The sequence below is a fragment of the Cyprinus carpio genome, chromosome B12 (assembly GCF_018340385.1).
Source record: "Cyprinus carpio isolate SPL01 chromosome B12, ASM1834038v1, whole genome shotgun sequence".
In the NCBI taxonomy this organism is placed as follows: Eukaryota; Metazoa; Chordata; class Actinopteri; order Cypriniformes; family Cyprinidae; genus Cyprinus; species Cyprinus carpio.
The window spans coordinates 5,359,491-5,376,071 of NC_056608.1; the positions used below are offsets into that span (position 1 = coordinate 5,359,491).

Consider the following 16,581-nt stretch of genomic DNA (forward strand, 5'->3'; position numbering starts at 1 on the left):
CCCAGGTTCACCTTCCGCAAGTTTTGATTTTACAAAATCAGTTTGAGGCGAATGCAACTTATTTATCATGAGTCCAGCATTTAGCAAGGCAGGAAAACATTCAGTCTACCTGAAGGAAGATGTATTTCATTGTAAGTTAATGCTGTTAAATACAAAGAGAGAAAAAAATGCATTGAAAAAAAACAAACAAACAAACAACAACAACAACAACAACAACAAAAAAACCTAGCGTAGGCTATTCTTAAACTTGGACCTCATTATATTGAAGTATCAATCCAAACACCAGAAGCAACCTACACTCTCTTTAAGTGTTCTTTCATTGAAAAGTATGCATTTTTATTCATTCACAGCCTATATGGTTGAAATAATATTTTAGTTCAAAACTTTAAGAGGCATTGTTTAAAAAATGCTTTATTGACTGACGTTTCATAGACCTTCAGGTTTTATATATATATACTAGATTTAACTTGAATCTCAATACTATGAAACTGACTTTAAAATCTCAAGGAGTTTATAAGTTGAAACGGGTGAAAATGTCACAGTGCATGTCAAATAGCCTAAATGAACTTGTATCTTGTATAGTAACAGAAGACCTTGATTGCATGTTACCATGAAACTAACAGGTTCTGCGCCAGAGCGCACAAAGTGAATGTGCATGCACAATTTTTAGAGGGGGAGGAGGCTTTTTTGTTTCTTAAAGTCATTTTCAGATGCAATGGAAAAAAACGGGATAAACACAAACATGAAACTTGTAAATAGTTAACAACATAGTCAAGATTAACCCAGAGTAACAAAATTTAACCGATGAATTTGTTAACCCACAGTAACAATTTTTAACTGATTAAAACACAATTTAAAAACACGCTAAAAATAAATTACGTTTTTGAGTGGAAAAAAATATGTCATGTATAAGTCACATTTTATAACATTCAGAAATAATAACAGCAGGCCTAATAATGTTATAATGTACCAACAAGATATTTTTTAATAATAATAATAAAATAATAATAATAATAATAATAATAATAATAATAATAATAATAATTTAAAGTGAAACATAAGGTAAGGTTGGGCTTACCTCTTTTATCTGGGACAAATCCAAACGATTCCATATTCGTGATGTTGCCCATTTTGAAGCTAAACTATTATTCATTAGGTAAAATAGGCTTTGTAGTTCACGTGTGTTTCAGTATCGATGGAAAAAAAATCATAATGAGCAAAAAATATGCCAAAGTGGACCGCTGCTCACGCCTTATGGCACAGTGAACGGCTACGCTGTTTCCAATGAATGTGCACGTGAGGCACCAGCACGATCAAACAGCTGAAACAGAAAATACTCAATTTTTGGTCACACAGTAAAGTATTCAGTATTCAGAAAGTATTCAGACCCCCTTAAATTTTTCACTCTTTGTTATATTGCAGCCATTTGCTAAAATAATTTAAGTTAATTTTTTTTTTGTTGTTCATTAATGTACACACAGCACCCCATATTGACAGAAAAAACACAGAATTTATATATTATATATATATATATATATATATATATATCTATATATATATATATATATATATATATATATATATATATTTCATATATATATTTCAAAAAGTTAATTTCAATCCCTGTAAATATCTCCAGTTTGAGGCTGTCTACACTGGGCGTGACAAAGCCACTGTTGCAAATCATTTTGCTCAATATTTTCTGGGATTTTATCGATAAAGATAATTAGTCGATATTTTGCTGAGTGTGTTATTGTGCTGATATCTTAAGTACTACCATGGACAGCTGACTCCTAAAGTTTTGATATTTTTCATATTCTGTGGTCAGTTCACAACAGTGATAGAAATGAATCTTTTCCCATGTTTAAATTGATTTTTACCTTTTTTGGGCATTTTTACCTTTATAAAGCCATTTCCCCCCCTAAAAGTTTACATAATTTTTTGAGTCAAATTCTAACATTTAATCAGTCAATTATAATAATAAATATATACATTTTCTGCCCCCATATCTTGAATTTTGTGATCATTCTTAATGCATATTAATAGACTGAATTATGCAGTGAAAGAATGCACTATAAATGTGCATGCACTTTTGAATGCTTGTCATTGGAAAAATATTTGTAAAACCCTCAGACATAAGGAAGACCAATAGCACTTATTTAATAATAATAATAATGAAATAAATAGAGATATGAAGTTTGGATAATTTTCCACGGCACATCTGACTGGACGACTTAGCCCACCCCTAGCACTGCCCCTGGTAGTAGCCCTGGACCATGGTTGTGTAAAGTACATGCCGTTGTGTGAAGCTGGTTGTGTTTGTGTGTGATTGTGCCTGTGTAGGGTAGGTAGAGCTCTGGGGTTTTATGCTGGAGACGTGCCAGGTTGTTACACACTTGTTGGGCTGGTGTAGCTGCCTCTTCAGTTAAACACACACACACAGCTTGGAGTCTTTTGCTGCTGTTTTGTCTCCTCTTATCTTTGTTTTATTGTGCTTAGCCCTTTGAAGTCATGCCACATAGTACACATTCGCTCATTGCACAACACAGTCAGACCTATTCACAGTCACATCAGGCACGACCAATAGCGACTGTCAATGACACTCAAGTTTAATCATTAGAGACTTAATGCTACACCTGATACTTCAGTGACATTTTGTAGAAAAAAGATCAAGGTGACTTTTTTCTTGTGAAGAATGTTGTTTGAATTTCGGCGTAAAATCTCATGTGTTCTTATTGCTATTAAGCATCTGTGTATGATGTGTGTATGAGCGAAGAACTTTGATTTTTCAAACTTTTATTCCTTAAAGGAATAGTTTGTTGCTTGGAATAGTTAGTCACAGAAAATGTACCTACTATCAGGCAATTCCAAGATGTAAAGTTTTTTTTTTTTTTTTTTTTTTTTTTTTTTTCTTTCATTGCAATGGAAATTTAGTATTATATCACTTACTCACCTGTGTATCCTTCTGCAGTGAATGAGTGCCATCAGATTGAGAATCAAAACAGCTGATAAAAACATCACAGTAATCCACACCACTCCAATACATCAATTAACATCTTTTGAAGTGAAAAATTGGATGTTGTTAAGAAACAAATCCATTATAAATATGTTTTTAGCTTCAAACTGTTGCTTTTGGCTAAAATATGAGTTGTCTATCCATAATATTGCTAACACATTGTCGAAATCATGAGAAAAATATGCACAGATCAAACACTATTTACAAGCAAAAACAGTCCAAAACTAAATATATGTTGGTGGATTTTAATGTGAGAGGACAACCGCGGATGGATCTTTTTTTTTTTTACTGGAGAAAGTGTTATTATGGATTATGGACTCATATTTTGGTCAGAATCAATGACTTTAAGTTAAAATGCCTTCATGATGGATTTGTTTCTTACAAACAAAAAGCTTTTCACTTCGCAGATGTTACTTGATGGACTTGAGTCCTGTGGCTTATCAGTGGAACATTGTGATGTTTTATCAGCTGTTTGGACTCTCATTCTGACGGCACCCATTAACTGCAGAGGATTCATTGGTGAGCAAGTGATGTACTGTAGTACTAAATTTCTCCAAATCTGCTGTGATGAAGAAACAAACTCATCTACATCTTGGATAGCCTGAGGGAGAGTACTTTTTTTTAATTCCTTGAATGAAATATCTCAGGGATGAAAGAACACACATAATCAAGCCAACTCACCCGTGGGTCCAGGTCCTCAGCGTGTACGGTGGTCACTATGGTCCCCTTGATTGCATTGGGCGCCACCATTCCCCGGTACAGCATTTGACTGAACACTGGTGGGAAGTCATTCATGTCCTGCCCAGACACAGAACATCAAACTCAGATTAGTGACTTGACTCCTGCTCTCTTTGCCTGCCTACAACCATAATACTCACCACCACACCACCCACCATCAACAATCCAACAACAAAAAAACACTAAGCAAAAATGGCATTTATTCAATAGTAGATCATGTAGTGCATTAAGGATGTGTCACAGTGCTAGGTAACCGGGGACTTTTTGGGGAAAAAGTTGGGTGAGACATTATTATAGCCACTGAGAGAGCGCTAAAGCCAAATGAAAAGGGTACTAGAGTGAATGAAGAGGCAAAGCTAAAAATGGGGTGCTAATATAATATAATGGAGTGCTTCTGGAGCTAAAAAGTTTTATTTATTTTCTCCATAAGGAAATTCATTTTTAACATTGGCTTTTAAAAATTTCAGGTTAGATACAACCATGCCCTCATAAGTAAAAAAAAAAAAAAAAAAAAAAAAAAAAAAAAAAGGAAAGAGAGAAAGAAAGAAAGAAAAAAAAGTGGTATATGGGAGAATAATGTATCTGTCAATGATTTCAGTCCTACAAAACAATTAGACCAAAAAAATACCCTTTATTTATTTATTTTTGTGGTTATTGTAGCTAAATATTTGGATTGCAGAAATTTCTGTGCATTTATGAAAAGTGCTTAATTAATTTTATCAAATAAAAACAACAACCAAAAAAAAAAAATAATAATAATAATTACCATAATGGTGCAGTCACATCAAGTAAATTTTGGCTCATTTTGGTCTATTGTCAACATTTCAGGATAGCTAAAAAGTGATATATGGTTCTCAATGTGATTGCAATTTCATTAAAATAGTTTAATGGCAAATTTCCAATGAATAGCTACATTACCCATAATTCTAAACAGCTATCCACCAAAGTCGCTGCTCTAGAAATTAATCACTGCAAAAAATGAATCGGTCGCAATAAGCTTGTTTCATTGTGAAGCAGACACAAGTATTTCTGATGGTTGTGGTGGTATATCTTGTCTGTATTTGTGGTAAAACTGCTGCTTAAGACATTTATTTCCTGGATGTCAGATTTTCGAATTATTCAATTTTGTTTTATTCAATACTCGGCCATCTGTATTTGCTAAGTACAGTAGGGTCATTCACTCAGAATGTGTTTTTTCCTTCAACTGCTATTGTTTTCCATTGTATTTCAATGTAAATGCGCTAGTCGACATCTTTGAAAGTGGTAGCGAGTTTGTTTACGGTCTGAAAAATACGTCAATGAGCCACAAAAAAGGTTTTTTGTTTTTGATGTTTTTTATTTATTTATTTATTTTATTATTATTATTTTTTTTTTTTTTTTACTTTGTGCTATGTCACTGTGTTCCTGTGGCTCAGTGGAAGAGCATTGCATCAGCAGCGCAAAACGTTGTGGGTTTGACTCCCAGGGAACATACACACTAGTAAAAAAAAAAAAAAAAAAAAAAAAAATATATATATATATATATATATATATTATATATATATTTTTTTTTTTAGCCTTAATGCACTGTAAGTCCCTTTGGATAAAAGTGTCTGCTTAATGCGTAAATGTCATTCCCCGCTTTCGTCACCTCAGCTGCCCCCTCATCAGTGCTGCACTGGGTGCCGGCTCTGCTTACAACACTCTAAAATATTTAATATATTTGTAAATACTTCAATATGTTGGCATAAAAAAAAAAAAAAAAATGTATTTTTTTTTTTTTTTTAATATATGTATATGTGTTTTTTTTTTTTTTTTTTTTATATTGTACTTCTTGACTATAAGTAAGTTTTATATTGTACCGTCATTTACAATATAAATGATGGTACAATATACCATCATTTATATATACAATGGTACAATATACCATGATGGTTACTCAATATTGCATGGTTTAATGTACTAAAATTGTATGGTTATTTTAATAATAATAATAATAATAATAATAATTCAGTGTTTGTAATGTTGTAGAGCTGTTTGGTTCATGGTTTATAAGTTTTTATACAATACTTTTTCAAACCTCTGTAGAGATACAGTACTTCCGGATGCAAGGTTGCTTAAAGTGGGTGCTCATTTTGCGCAGGACCTTAAAATTTTTTCAGCAAAGTTATACTGTATGTGTGAAAGATACATCAAAGTGGAAAAGTGCGGTTGGCTCACATTAATGCTGATGATACGGGTGATTCTGGGAGATACAAGAGACACAATGCGATCTAATACACTCAATAGAGCAGCCGGCTTTGAGTCCAAGGAGTGGCCAGGCGGGTTCAGGTATCCAAATTACACCTCCCTTCCATGTCAATCCCTACCCTTTGTCATTCCTGTGAGAATGTGCTTATTCAAGGATGTCCTTGAGTCCCGATTACTGACTAATAAAACTTTGCTATTGCTCACATCCCTAAAATAAAAGGTCCCGATGAAAGTACTTTGGAGTGAAATGTATTTTTTTTTGCTCTTATTTTCCAATCCCACACATCTCTGTGTGTCTTCTCCCTCCCCAGATGAAAAATAAAATCCGTCAAGCCTTAAAGTAAATCTGCAGAGTGCAGTGAGTTCACGATGGTCGCACTGGGACCGTTTTCTCCATCAGGGTGGTGCCTTGGGGCCTCTATCCCATCATAATCAATCTGATATCCCGAGTCTACATGCATCAGGTAGCACATTCATTTCCACTGTTCACTTTTTTCATTTTCCACAGCAACTAATTATAAATTAGCCACACCATACACAAAAGGAAAATTAAGAAATAATCTCAACAGAGAAACAATTAGGGGTTCTTGGGAGACTGTAGAGGATGTAATAAGTTGTGTGTTTCCTTGCATGAAAATGCTTTTGCTTTTATTTTTCTTTGAAGCTGAAACCTATCAAACTGCAGGTGGTTTGGTAAATGAAATAAACATAAAAATCCTTGTAATCATTAACAACTGGTTAAATGTCTTACAGTGCCCCGAGTCTCTTGTCGAAGCTTGACCAGAGAAGAATATAACATTCAGATGAATAAGGGAAGCTACTTTAAAATTGTGGGTTTACAATATATAAGCTTCTCATTATGTAGTTTAATTAGTTAATTTATCCTTTAAAAGTTTTTCAACAATAAGTGTCTAACTACATTGAAGCAATATCGTATTAAATGCAAACTAAACAACATTAATTTACCAATCAGAGCTGTATTTACCTGACAGATAAAGGAACTCAAATTGGGTGACAGTGTTTGAACAGTGTTTTTACACTAAATGCAACTAATAAAACTATGTATAACCATTTATATAACCTAGTTGAACACTGTGATTAACAAATAAACTATACATTTCACTTCCATTCACTAAAATGAATCATATCTACAATGTGATTTATGAGAGAGAGGACAGTTAAAGAGATAGTTCACCCAAAAGTAACAATTCTGCCATCATTTTCTCACCTTCCTAACCTGTATGAGTTTCTTTCTTTCTTTCTTTCTTTCTTTTATTGAACTCAAAAGAAGATATTTTGAAGCATATGGATGTGAATACGAATAACCAAACAGTTGATGGTCCCCACTGACTTCCATAGTATGACACTGATTATTATATACATTTAGTCATGCACACAAATCTATATATTTTTTTTTGTCTGAAACCAAAATTAATGTTTTCATTTAAGCAAGTTTGAAACCAAAACCTTACAACCTTGCAATATAATTCCCAATCTCATGGATTCCACCTGTGAGAATGTGTTGAACAATGGTAAATGTGATCCCACAGTTATGATAACGTTAAGACATTCAATTACTTTGAATGTTGACATATGTTCTCAAAACTACATACAAAACAAAAATAGTCACCCATATTTGTTCGTGGGCAGGTCATGTATGAATTCAGTTATGTCTTGGTTCAATTCTCTATTCTAAGAAATGGTTCACAGGTCCCCCAAACAAACAACATGTTTCATTGGAAAACAGTCACGGTGGCCTTAACCACCACAGAAATACTGTACCTCCGCAATGATTTATTTTACCCACTTAACCAACAGCAGCATTTCCAGCGGGAGCTAATTGACATTCATCCAGTGTGTGGAACTTAATCTTCTGAGACCTTACAAATCAGCTGGTTACACAACTGAGGTCTTGTGGACCTAATGACCATTTCAGACATAATACAGTCTCTAGCTGTCAGTGTCCACAGGGCTAAAGAGCGGCTACCGAGAAATCACAGGATGCCAACAGTTTCGGGATATATCCCGCTAAAACGTCCAGCTTAGATCAGTAGGAATCTCCATGCGGGCCGAGTTAGTACATAATAGCTGCCTGGGGGTATTACCAAGAAGGCAGTCGACTGAAAAGACTTGATTTTATGGGGTTTGGTGGGGGTGAGATAGATTAGTCAAGGAATTGAGAAACATAATTGAGACTCTCTTACCAACACAGTGACGGTAATAGAGGCCAACCCCGGTGGCATTTTGCCACTTCCGCCATCCATAGCCTCTACCACAAAGTTCCATGTCGTTCCATTTGGTAAGAGTTTCTCGAAATCAAGTGAGTGAAGGACCCTCAGCTCTCCGGTGAGAGGATTCACTGCAAACAGCTCTCTGGCCTCCTCGGTCCTGATACGGTACGTGATGTTCGCATCCAGATCGGGGTCCAGTGCCTGTGTGAGACAATCATAGTGACCAAAAAACTTTGGATGAGTTATTCTAATCTCGGCATTAATTAAACTTATTCTGAATAAATCAAATTACATTCATGATTTAAATGAATCCTGTAGTGACCCTGAAGCTATGAGTAAATTAGAAATATGCTTCACCGGCAGCCAGGCACTGAGCTGTGGGAACTCACAAATTAACCATTATGGCAAACTGAACAACATCTCGAGAGGACACAGGCCTTTGGAAGGTTCTGTAAGGCATTGTGTAGCTCCAGAGGATACAATTGTGTCTGGTCTTGTAGTACAGTGGTTCTCAACTGGTGGGTCGTGATCCCAAAAAATGGGCCGAAGGCCTTTTCTGATTGAGTCATGGCCAGCAGCAAAAAATATTACTAAATGCAAATGACAACATGCACTTAATTGGCTCATTGAAAAATCATTCCTGGGACAACATTTCTGGTGATCATTACATTGCGTCATGCATGTTTCATAACATTTTCAAATTCAAATGTTTTGTGAGTGGCCCTAAAATGCATTCAGTTTAAAAACAGATTAAGGTGAATCTAGCAACATTTGATTAAGCTGGCTGTTTACATATTGTGGCAGTTCACCAATGAAACACTCATTTAGTGGCTGGAAAGGTTAATGCTCTATCGCATTTGAAAATAACATACCACCTACACTAAACCCTAACAAATAGTGTCAGTAAAAGCAAATGTGAGATAAAAATGCATTGGCTGAAACAATCATTGTATTTAAGCTTGTTTCTATAAGTCTTTTCTCTTTTGTGTTCAACAGGACTTGTAAGTACGTATGTGCTCCTCATTGCAAGTGTAATGCAGGGCTCTAGATTAACTTTTTGCACTGGTTGCACTGGTGTGCCTAACTTTTTTTCTTAGGTGCACCAGCACAAAAGTTAGGTGCACCCAAATTTTCGACCACATCACATTTAACATTGCAGTTTTACAAGTTCACTTTCTTTTTTAAATCGCTGTCCATATAGGCAATATTGACTTGTAACAATCTGGACAACATAAAGTTCTTTATTTGAAGCACACTTCTACAAGAAAGGTAACTTACTGAAAAATTGTTGGTGCTTAAAGTGCTTCAATGACCTGAAATTTAAACTTAAAACATCTCAAGATAAATGAAATAACAAGAAAATCTAAATTAAATGTTTTAAGGGCTTCAAACTGAACATCTCATGGCTCAATGTCTTATGGACTATCCTCGATTGCAGTCACATGCCCCTCGGATTGCCAACTCCTGTAGTTTGGCCTTCTTGATCACACAACAAAACATTTTTTTCAGTGGATACGCCGTCATTTTTGCACATAAAGGTAAGAGTAATACATCATTCGTAACTGCAAAGGGTTTTTTATTTGTGTGCACTCAGAATATCAACAAAACGTTGTGCTTTTATAAAATAAAGAAAACAAACACAATATGCTTTCTCCATCTCGTCTTGAACCGAAAAATGAGAAAACTCAGTGAAAATGAACCAAAACTCAGTGAAAACTTGCCTCACAGACATGATAAATATATCTATAGAAAGCTTTAAATGATTACTTAACAAAATAAAACAAATAGAAAACAAAAACTCATTAAAAACAAAAACAATAAATAAACACTCACTTCTCTCTAAAGGCGCGTCTGAGGAGATGGCGAGTAGGGCTGTGCGATATGGGGAAAATATCTAATTGCGATTTTTTTTTAACAGATATTGCGATTGCAATTTGATTTGCAATTTTACATTTGCAAAGTCAAGCTTCAGCTCAATATTGTCAATAATGTGCAGCACAGTATGAGTATCATTACCCTGCTGAAAAAAAAGCAGAAAATCTTACAGTTTCCATTAAACCATTACAAAATTCCTTTTTGTTTTTTGGCATTATTCCAAGAGGAATTACTGTTGTTCTATTGGTTGCCATCTGCCATGTTACATCCTACCAATAGAATCCATCAAATAGACACCATTATAGTTTACATTAAAACCAATACAATTCCCATTATAACCCTGAAATCCATTCAATTTTCAATTGTGTTTTGGGAGGGGTTCTATATTTTTTTTATTTATTTATTTATTTATTTTTTCAGAAGACAAGATTATAACGGTATAACTACTTTTACAGAATTAACTTAATTACTGAAATTCACTGGAAAGATTTGTTTATTTTTATATAAATAAAGAACTGTGTTTCTTTAGTCAATCATTAAAGTATTACATATGTTAAACTGTATTTGGGATTTTAAAAACAAGTGGAAAATGTGCTGAATGTTTAATTTCATCCAAGTGAAATTAGCAGTTAGACTGAATTTACATTCGTTTTAAACGCGGAGCCAGGCACGAGTCAACACAGGTTGCACGCGTGCGTCATGCCTCATCCATACTGCCAGATGTGCTCGTGGAGATTTGCGGTGCAGGGCCGTGCGCCAATATAACTGAGCGTTACGAGACAGGCTGCGTGAGTGCGGCAAGTATGAATGGCTCGTCCTTGACGCGTGTTACGCACCGCGTGGGGAAGAGAGGAGCGAGTATGAGGAGCTTTAAGAGACATAGGCTGTGTGTGCGGTCTTCTGAATTGGGAATAGCGAACATGCAATAAGGGATGCTCTTGATATACATTGTGATACAGCTCTGGCAAATGACCTTTTTTTTTCATTGTCTGTCGTTTCGAAGCTTAAGTTACATAACATTTTTCTTTAGTTTTAATTTGCCTAACTATTGATCTGACCCTGTAGATGCCATAATCCCACTCTGTCTCTCTCCCGCTGTTGGTTTTTTGTTTTTTTTTTAATGGTGGGAGTTTACGCAGATGGCAAGAGCAGTGCTGACTGGGGAGAACGGAGGTGCGCTCACTCTATTGGTTGGTAAGACTGCCACTCAAGGCTGGCAGTCATGCATATGCTCTGGAACAGAGTAATATCGTAGGCTTTTGCGATTAGCAAATCACAATGTCTCAAATCGCGGTTTTGAATCAATAAAAAAAAACAAAAAAATAAAACTTAATCACTAATTGATAGACGTCTAAAATATAAAAGTAAGGAGAAGCCTAAAACAGGCGGGAGGTCTGAACTATGATGTGAAAATTATCCTGAAGCCCGGGTCAAGGGTCGTAAAAAAGTCGGGGTCCGTCAGGCTCGGGCTGAAATGCAGGGCACTAGTGTCTGTTGTTTAACCACAGGGAGACTTTCAGAGTAGCTGAGACTTTTTTTTTCCCTCGAATGGCTGCGACCTCTGATTTTTTTTTAGTCGCACCATTGAGAAATTAGGTCTAGAGCCCTGTAATGGTGAACATGTTGCACATGTTGCACATGTATGGACACGTTGTATGGTACAGAGCCATGAAGAGGTTTTTCCCCCTTTTTTTGGGGGGGGGGGCATATTTATCACACTTAAAAGATTGAGATCATCAAAGTAATTTTAATATTACGCAAAGATAACCCGAGTAAATACAAAATGCAGTTTTGAAATAATTATTTCATTTATTAAGGGAAAAAAGATGTCCAAACCTGCCTGGCCCTATGTGAAAAAGTAATTGCCCCTTAAATCTGGTTGTGCCACCCTTTGCAGCAACAACTGCAATTAAACATTTGCGATAACTGGCAAAGAGTCTTTCATATCGCTGTGGAGGAATTTTGGCCCAATTTTCTTTGTAGAATTGTTTTAATTCAGCCACATTGGAGGGTTTTCGAGCATGAATGGACTGTTTAAGGTCATGCCACAGCATCTCAGTCCAGACTCTGACTTGGCCACTCCAAAACCTTAATTTTGTTTTTCTTGAGCCATTCAGAGATGGACTTGCTGGTGTGTTATGGAATTACTGTCCTGCTGCATAACTCAAGTGCGCTTGATCTTGAAGTCACAAACTGACGGCCGGACATTCTCCTTCAGGATTTTCTGATAGAGTGCAGAATTAATGGTTCCATCAATTATGACAAGTCGTCCAGGTCCTGAAGCTGCAAAGCAGGCCCAGACCATCACACTACCACCACCATGTTTGACTGTTAGTATGGTGTTCTTTTTATGAAATGCTGTGTTGGTTTTACACCAGATGTAACGGGACACACCTTTCCAAAAAGTTCAACTTTTGTCTCATCAGTCCACAGAATATTTGCCCCAAAATCTTGGGGATAATCAAGATATTTTTGATTATGTGAGACGAGCCTTTATGTTCTTGATCAGCAATGGTGTTTGACTTGGAACTCTCCCATGGATGCCTTTTCCCCCAGTCTCTTTCTTATTGTTGAATCATAACACTGACCTTAATTGAGGCAAGTGAGGCCTGCAGTTCTTTAGATGTTTTTCTGGGTTCTTTTATGACCTCCTGAATGAGTCATCGTTGCACTCTTGGAGTAATTTTAATAGGCCGGCCACTCCTGGGAAGGTTCACTGTTGCTCCAAGTTTTCTCCATTTGTGGATAATGGCTCTGACCGTGGTTCGTTGGAGTCCCAAATCCTTAGAAATGGCTTTATAACCCTTTCCAGACTGATACATGTCAACTATTTTGTTTCTCATCTGTTCTTGAATTTCTTTAGATCGCAGCATGATGTGTTGCTTTTTAAAACATGCTTCATTTTGTCAGACAGGTTCTATTTAAGTGATTTCTTGATTCAACGGGTCTGGCAGTAATCAGCCCTGCATGTGGCTTGTGAAATTTAACTCTGAAATTTAACGCTTTTTAAAATAATGTGGTTAATCACAGTTATTTCATGATTTAACAGGAGGGGGGCAATAAATTTTTCACGTGGGCCAGGTAGGTTTGGACAGCTTTTTTCGATTTAATAAATGAAATCATCATTTAAAAACTGCATTTTGTATTAACTTGCAATATATTTGTGTAATATTAAAATAAGTTTGATGATCTGAATCTTTTAAGTGTGATAAATATGCAAAAAAATAAAAAAGGAAGGGGGCAAAACCTTTTTCATGGCACTACTGTATATGTCCTCATGCTTGAAAAGTAATAACAAACCTACACAAGGTTAAAGAAAATACCATCCAGATTACATTAATGTGACTAAATATGGTCCCCTTCTGGAACTCGAGTTGCATTGAACGCTTTGGGAATGACCCCGGTGAGACCACGTTCTGAAGCATGTGTGAAATCAGTCCAACAGAAAGGTGAGACATCATGAGCGGGGGTGACGTGAGCAACCAGGAAGCATAAAGGTGCACCCGGCAAGTGCACATGTTAGCTTCTTCCTCTTCAGCGAGCATGTCTCTGGTGTGTGTGTGTAAGCAAAAGCACTCAGTCAGTCAGGAGAATCTTTGCATAGAAAGCTAGGTCAAAATGCCTAAGTGTAAATCAAAATCTTTGGTGAGCGGAAAGTGTTTCAAGTTGTGTGTTCCTCCCTGCGCACGCTTTCTCTCAGGTGGGGATACACACGATTTGTGCGTCGTCTGTTAGGGAGCGAAGCATGCACAGGCAGCCCTTGAGGGCTCCATGTGCTCCGTTCCCGGATGGTTCGCGATCCTGCAGGGTCCGGCTGTTATTGTGGGAATCGAAAGAGGATTTAGCAGAGGGATTCAAGACGGGATTCAAGACACTCAACAGCTATATCTCCCCACCCTCAGCATCTTCCCTGAAGGCCTCGAAGCTTCCCACCAGGCCAGTAAATCTGACATCCAGCCTGGTTGGGAAAGCTGATACGGCGGCATGTCTGCACACTATGGCAGGGTTGCAGGCGTACCAGGCCAACCTGCTAAAAGACCTGGATGATAGGGAGGAAGAGGAATCTGACATAGTCGCCGAACTGCGTCGGGGCACAGACCTGTCGCTTTAAGCCACCAAGGAAATGGCCAGAGCCATCGGGCCCTTCCATGGCAGCACTGGTGGCTATGGAGTGACACATGTGGTTGAATCTGTTTGAACTACAAGGCAAGGACAGATTCTTCCTCCTGGATGCCCCGCTAATGCCTTCTGGCCTGATACTGTTTTTGAGAGGTTTCAGGAGGCGTAGAAGCAAGCGGTGGCATTTCAGCGTTTCCTCTCTCGCTGCCCCCAGGTTTTTGGGACTGCTGAGTGGGAGCAGTCCCAGCCATCTAGCTCCTCATACCACCAGACCCAGAAGCAGAGCATCACAACTCGTACCCCCCTGCAGAAAGATCAGGGGGCGGGGCGACGCTTTCTGTCAGGGTCCTCTAAATAGAAAGCAGATCTGCGGACTGTTATTATGTCCAAGAGGACCACATACTTCCATGTATCCATCCTTCCTCAACACAGGAAGTTCCTGAGGTTTGCTTTTGGGGCGAAGCATACCAGTATAGGGTTCTGCTGTTTGGCCTATCTATCTCACCCCGCACTTTCACGAAGTGTGTCAATGCTGCTTTGGCTCCGTTGCGACTCCAGGGCATCTGCATACTCAGTTGCATCGATGATTGGTTGATATTAGCTCAGTCAGAGCAGATGGCAGTTCGGCATCAAGATGTCATCCTCACCCATATAAAAGAGTTGGGGTTACGGCTGAACGCCAAGAAAAGTGTGATTTCTCCACTACAAAGAACCACTTATCTGGATGTGGGTTGGGATTAGACAATTATACAAGCACAGTTGTCTCCTGCTCATATCGAAGCTATTCTCACAGCCATGAGGGAGTGAGAGAAGGCCACTCACTCACTGTCAACAAGTATCAGAGACTGTTGGGTCTGATGGCAGCTGCGTCCAACGTGATATCTTTTGGCCTGCTGTACATGAGACCCTTGCAAGTTCACGTGGTGATGCTTATGTGCCTTAGACATGTTGAAGAAACCTTGGTTCCTGTCTCAAGGCCCGGTGTCGGGGCTCCTTGTCATCATGTAATGCTAACAGCGGACGAATCCCTCTAAAACACTTCCTTCCAGACCTAAGTGGACATCACATGCTTGTCCGCGTAGACAACACATCGGTGGGCTCCTACATAAATTGGCAGGGGGGGTTGCGCTACAGGCATGGCTAGGGCATTTCTCTACCCGAGACCCGGGTATGTCCCTAAAGTGCACAATTCCTCGCTGGGTCCCGTTGTACTGCAAGCATTTTATCCTCCTCCCTTCCAGGAAGCAGGCCAGGAAAGACTTAATCTGCTCTGTCCAGTGTGAGACCTGGACGCTTACATTAACAGAGCTGCCCAGTGGCATAAGGCAGATCAGTTATTAGTTTGCTTTGGTCAACCTAAGAAAGGGGTTCCAGCGACCAAGCAAACCCTGAGTCAGTGAGTGGTTGAGACCATCACAATGGCCTATGAGTCCTCTGGCCTCCAGTTGCCATTAGGGGTCATAGTGCACTCAACTAGGGGTATGGTGGCCTCCAAGGCCTTATCAGAGGACGTGGCCTTTCAATATGTTTGTGCTGCGGCAGGCTGATCCTCTCCGCACACATTCATCCATTTCTACAGCCTGGACCTGACATCTACCCCAGGGTTCCAAGATCTCTCATCTTGATGTACTTGCCAGATACACACCAGACAGGGAATTGCTCGTATGGCACAGTGGGTATTCTCGTTCCCGAAGCGTTCGACGCAGCTTGAGTTCCTGAAGGGGAATGTCTCGAGTTTATGTAACCATGGTTCCCTGAAGGGAACGAGATGGTGCGTCTCCCTGCCATACTCCCGCACTTGCTTCCACAGAAGCTAAAATGTGCACTTGCTGGATGCGCCTTTATGCTTCCTGGTTGCTCACATCACCCCGCTCGTGACGTCTTGCTTCTCTATTGGACTAATTTCACACATGCTGCAGAATGTGGTCTCGATGGGGGCGTTCCCAAAGCATTCAACGCAGTGTATCATTCCCTTCGGGGAACCATGGTTACATACGTAGCCTAGAGATGTTCGTTTTCATCACAGTGAGGTGATTTATTGACTGCAGCACTTAGAAACAGACAAACTATATATATTAAAAAAGAAGTCTTAAAAAAAAACACACATCTGGATCACAAGTAAGTAGATTATTGTTCAGCAGGAGGAATTTGCACTCATTGTCACTCGCTGCATTGAGAAGTGTAAAAAAAAGGGAAAAAAAAAATCCTTGTTTGAGCAATTCTGTTCTGTACAATAAAAAAAATTGGTACTATGCTACTAGATGACCAATGTAAAATCTGGGTCCCTAACTGAATCCAGTTGAGAACCATTGAAGAAATGCTTGTATGAGATGCAGTTATAGTGCATGTAGCTACAATGGCCAATTATCAGAG

The 16,581-nt window shown here is 38.3% G+C and overlaps 1 protein-coding gene across 5 annotated transcripts in view; it reads right to left on the reverse strand.

Moving 5' to 3' along the window:
* LOC109063877 (protocadherin-15-like) overlaps positions 1-16,581 on the reverse strand; it is a 192,879-nt gene that overhangs the window by 55,188 nt on the left and 121,110 nt on the right. For all 5 annotated transcript variants that reach the window (XM_042735020.1, XM_042735019.1, XM_042735018.1 and 2 more), the window contains 2 exons: positions 8,188-8,415; positions 3,698-3,814 (listed from right to left, as the gene is read on the reverse strand). In XM_042735020.1, coding sequence (XP_042590954.1) covers positions 3,698-3,814; positions 8,188-8,415 — 345 coding nt within the window. The remainder of the gene's footprint in view (positions 1-3,697; positions 3,815-8,187; positions 8,416-16,581) is intronic.